Source organism: Nicotiana sylvestris, chromosome 9, assembly GCF_000393655.2.
Source record: "Nicotiana sylvestris chromosome 9, ASM39365v2, whole genome shotgun sequence".
Lineage (NCBI taxonomy): Eukaryota > Viridiplantae > Streptophyta > Magnoliopsida > Solanales > Solanaceae > Nicotiana > Nicotiana sylvestris.
The window spans coordinates 55,523,057-55,527,568 of record NC_091065.1 but is presented as its reverse complement, the minus strand read 5'-3'; the positions used below and the strand labels follow the sequence as shown (position 1 = coordinate 55,527,568).

The 4,512-nt window shown below is 38.7% G+C and overlaps 1 protein-coding gene across 1 annotated transcript; it reads right to left on the bottom strand.

Moving 5' to 3' along the window:
• Nucleotides 1-674: 674 nt before the first annotated feature.
• LOC138877600 (uncharacterized) lies at nt 675-4,307 on the bottom strand. Its single transcript, XM_070157225.1, has 10 exons — nt 3,905-4,307; nt 3,758-3,832; nt 3,421-3,575; nt 3,043-3,347; nt 2,630-2,713; nt 2,105-2,458; nt 1,795-1,857; nt 1,510-1,621; nt 1,038-1,292; nt 675-932 (listed from the first exon to the last, which is right to left on the bottom strand). Exons 1-10 carry the CDS (start codon nt 4,305-4,307, stop codon nt 675-677), a joined length of 2,064 nt encoding a protein of 687 aa, XP_070013326.1.
• Nucleotides 4,308-4,512: the final 205 nt, after the last annotated feature.

Sequence of the window (4,512 nt, the reverse complement as noted above, 5' to 3'; positions counted from 1 at the left end):
CAAAAAAGTACTATGAAAAGTGAAAATAAAGATAAAGGTTAAGAGCTCTTTCAGGAAATGAATTTGTAACTGCCAAATCCACCCCTTCCACTTCGTACAAAAATTCTGAAACTTTTTCCTTCTAGCTACTCATTTTCTGATACTCAATTGCTAAGTATCAACTCCCAAGTTGATAGAACAGTAGCAGAAAATAAAGGGAAGGAAGAACAGAAATAGGAAATGTGGCCGAAAGAGAGATAGAGAGAGTGAGAAGAACTCAGATTTTCTTATATGATGATAATTGTGTGAATACAAGTGCTATGAGCTATTTATAAGTGCTGAAAATACAAAAGGAATTACACAATTTGAATTAAAACTAGTAACTAACTTTCCCGCCTGAATTCAAATACTAGCCTAACTAAAATTCAAATACTAGCCTAACTAAAATTCAAATGTTAGCTAAAATTCAAATTCTTCCACCTTTAGCCACTAATATTCGTATAAATACCCCCGGGATGAACAACACCCTTGTCCCCAAGGGTGAAAGAAGGAAAATGAGTCTTCAAAGCAGAGGCTAACTCCCAAGTGGCATAGGAAGAATCCAAGTCTGTCCATTTAATTAAGAATTGAGCCACAACTTTGTTGCCGCGTTTAATCAATCTGCGATCCAGAACAGCTTTAGGAAGGGGACAATATTAGCTTGATAAGTGACCAATAGGAGGGTGGACAATAATAGTAGGAATGTCATAGCAAAACTTGAGTTGAGACACATGAAATGTAGGGTGTAAGAGGACCTCAAGAGGAAGGAGAAGTTTATAGGCCATTGAACCTACCTTCTCAATAATAGGATAAGGACCAAAGTAGCGGAAAGTGAGCTTATAATAAGGAAAAGGAGAAAGTGTGGATTGCCTATAAGGTTGAAGTTTGACAAACACCCAATCCCCCACTTTAAACTGTTTATCAGATCGATGTGCATTAGCATGAGCTTGCATCCTTTGTTGGGCTCGAGTGAGGTGGAATTTGTCTTATTGGACTTTGAACTCACGAAGCAAAGCAACCTTATCAATGGAAAGTGAATCTGAATCTCTAAGCAAGTATGGTAAATGCAAAGGAGGAGGGTAACCATACAAGAGTTCAAAGGGGGAAGTTTGAATGGCAGAATGAGGGCTAGTATTATACCACCACTCAGATAAGGACAGGAAAAGGGACCAATCTGCATGTGAATCAGTACAGAAGCAACGAAGATAAGTTTCTAAGCAGCAATTAAGAACCTCAGATTGTCCATCTGTTTGAGAGTAATAAGCAGTAGAAGTCTATAGGGTTACACCTTGAGCAGTGAGAAATTCATTCCAAAAGGTACGATAAAGATAGGGTCCCTATCACTAGTAATAGAAGCTAAAAAGCCATGAAGCCTGAAAATGTTATCTAAGAATATATGGACTAAGGATTGAGCAGTGTTGGGTGGGATAAAGCAATGGAGTGAGCATGTTTGGTAAGTCGATCAATGATTACCCAAATGATAGACTTTACCTTAGATTTAGGTAAGCCCTCAATGAATTCCATAGTAATGTCAATCCAAGGAAGAGCAGGTATAGGAAGAGGTTGCAAAAGGCCAGGAGAAGCAGCAGTATCATACTTGTTCCTTTGACAGACAATGCACTTGTGAATGAAATCAACAATGCCATTTTAAATGCCCTTCGAGTAGAAATAAGAAAGAACTTTCCTTGTAGTAACATCAATGCCAGAATGCCCACTAACAGGAGAAGAATGCCAAAGAGTGAGAATTTTAGTTCTCAGAGTGGCATTATTACCAACCAACAATTTGCCCTTTCTTCTAAGCTGTTGATTAATCCAAGTAATGTGCTTTTGGGATGTATGCTGGAAGGAAACAATTAGATCAGCAAGCTCAGGATCAACATACCAACTATCTTGAATTTTCTTTCAAATATCAGTTTGGACAGAACTCATAAGTAAGGACAGGAGTTCGGCACCTTGAACCCTAGACAATACATTTGCAGCTATGTTATCCTCGCCTCTTTTGTACTGAAGTTCAAAGTCAAAAGTAAGGAGTTTGACCAACCATCTGATTTGAGAATCAGTGTGAAGTTTCTATTCCAAAAGTTACTTTAAGGCTTTCTGATCAATCCTCACAATGAAATGGCGACTGAGTAAGTAATGAGACCATTTGGTGACAATAAACACCAATGCCAAAAGTTCTCTTTCATAAATAGAAAGAGCAATATGCATAGGAGTAAGACCTTTGCTAATAAAGGCTATAAGGTGATCAGATTGCATCAAAACAGCACCACTAGCATCAGTCTCTACTATAAAAGGCAATGAATAGTTTGGCAATACGAAAACTAGGGCAAAAGTGAGGGCTTTCTTGAGCTCAGTAAATGCTTGATTAGCAGAATCATTCCAATGGAAATTATCCTTCTTTAGCAACTTCGTTAGAGGTCTGTTGATTAACCCATAGCTCCTAATAAATTTTCTGTAATAGTCAGCTAACCCAAGAAAACCTCGCAGTTTCTTAACAGTAGTTGGAACAGGTCATTGTTGTACTGCAACTATCTTGTTTGGATCAGTGGACACTCCTTGAGCAGAAATGAGATGCCCCAAGTATTCAACACTAGGAACCCCAAACACATACTTGGATCTCTTGGAAAGTAGCTTATGTTGCACCATAACCTCAAATACTTGTTGTAAATGTAGTACATGATCAACTAAGGTCAGGCTGTAAACCAAAATATCATAAAAAAAACCAGCACAAATCTTCTCAAGAATAGGAGGAACAAGTGATTCATCAAACACTGAAATGTAGAAGGTGCATTTTTCAACCCAAAAGGCATGACTAAATATTCATAGTGGCTCATGTGAGTCTTGAATGCAGTCTTAAGAACATCCTCCAGCACCATCCTGATCGGGTGATACCCAGATCTAAGGTCAATTTTAGAAAAAATGGTTGCTCTAGATAGTTCATCAAGTAAGCCATCTATAATAGGAATAGGGAATTTATCCTTGATGGTGCAATGGTTTAGTTCTCTATAGTCCACACACAATCACCATGAACCATCCTTTTTGCCTACCACTACCACAAGTGATGAAAATGGACTGTTGTTGTATTGGATCACCCCTTGCTGTAACATTTCCTTCACTAGTTTCTCAATAATGTATTTCTTCAAAGAAGAGTGCCTATAGGGTTGAATATTGATTGGTTTAACTCCAGGTTGCAAAGGAATACGATGGTCAAATGCACCCCTTTGAGGTGGCAGGGCAGCTGGTTCAGCAAACACAACCATGTAGTTGTTAAGAAGATCATGAAGAGGTTGTGCCACTGCCTCATTTGCGGATAAATGGATTGCATTCAACTGAGTAGATGGTGTCAACCAAGACATGCATCACAAAAAGTTCCACATCATTCCCATTAGATTTATTGACAACCTTTGGGCTTGATAATTTGCATGCATCAGGAACTCCCTTCAATACATGTTTCTTGCCCAAATAGTTATAGGTCATAGTGAGGGCAGAATAATCCATAGTTAGTGGTCGAAGAGTCTTCAGCCATATAGCACCCAATACCAGATCATACCTTCCAACTGGAAATATAATAAAAAAAGATTCATAGGTTGTGCTTTCTAGCATCCATTGGAAAATCCTCACTACACCAGATGTGGCTTCCATTGTGTTGTTACCTAAACTGACATATCCCACCTTAGTTGGAATCACAGTATAACCCAATCTCTTGGCTGATTTAGAATCAATGAATTATGTATGCTACCTCCATCCAATAAAATTTGAATAAGTCTCTTGTCACTGTAACCAGTAACATAGATGGTTTGAGCACCTTGAATTCCTGTTTGAGCACACAAGGATATAAAAGGCTGCTAACTTCTAGGGGATGACCATTCCTCACTTGGTGACTCACTATCATTATTGCGAGTCCCAGTATCAATAGATTCATTCTCAGCTACCTCCAATTCCAACACAAATATTTGCTTTGGGAAAGTGCACTTATGTCTAGGGGTGAACTTATCATCACAAAAATAGCAAATATCATGTGCCCTTCTAGCCTGCATTTCTGCAGGAGAAATAGTTCTCCTGTTTCTGGGGACACTCATAGTGGTTGAATGAGGTAAAGCCAGTCTAGGAGTGGAGGTAATAGAACTAGGATTATGTTTGAGGGTAAGTGGCTCATAGGAAGGCTTTTTGAGGTAAATAGATGTCACAAAAGTAGTGTTACTCCTTAGGGCTCTAGCATTAGTAGCTAAGGTTGCTTCAACTAATCTAGCTACGCGATAGATTTTGGACAAGGTCTGAGGTTCATGCATTTTGACAGGATTCACTAATCCCTCCTTCAATCATCCTAAAAAGCAAGAGATAGCCTGGCTAGTTAGATCACACTGAGCTAATAGCCTAGTAAAAGCAAATTGGAACTCCTTTACTGAACCAGTCTTCTTCAACTGCTTCAGTTCTAGCATAGGATCAGTATACTCCTTACAAAATGTTTCAATCAAAGCCTCAATATACGCATCC

What these genes read in the sequence shown, in the direction of transcription:
- LOC138877600 (XM_070157225.1), bottom strand. Translation starts at nt 4,307, where the DNA reads ATGCATGAACCTCAGACCTTGTCCAAAATCTATCGCGTAGCTAGATTA. An exon ending in GGCAAAAAGGATGGTTCATG is followed by an intron (nt 2,714 to 3,042) that starts GTGATTGTGTGT and finishes TTTGGTTTACAG; the next exon opens with CCTGACCTTAGTTGATCATG. An exon ending in GAAGAAAGGGCAAATTGTTG is followed by an intron (nt 1,622 to 1,794) that starts GTTGGTAATAAT and finishes TGTCTGTCAAAG; the next exon opens with GAACAAGTATGATACTGCTG.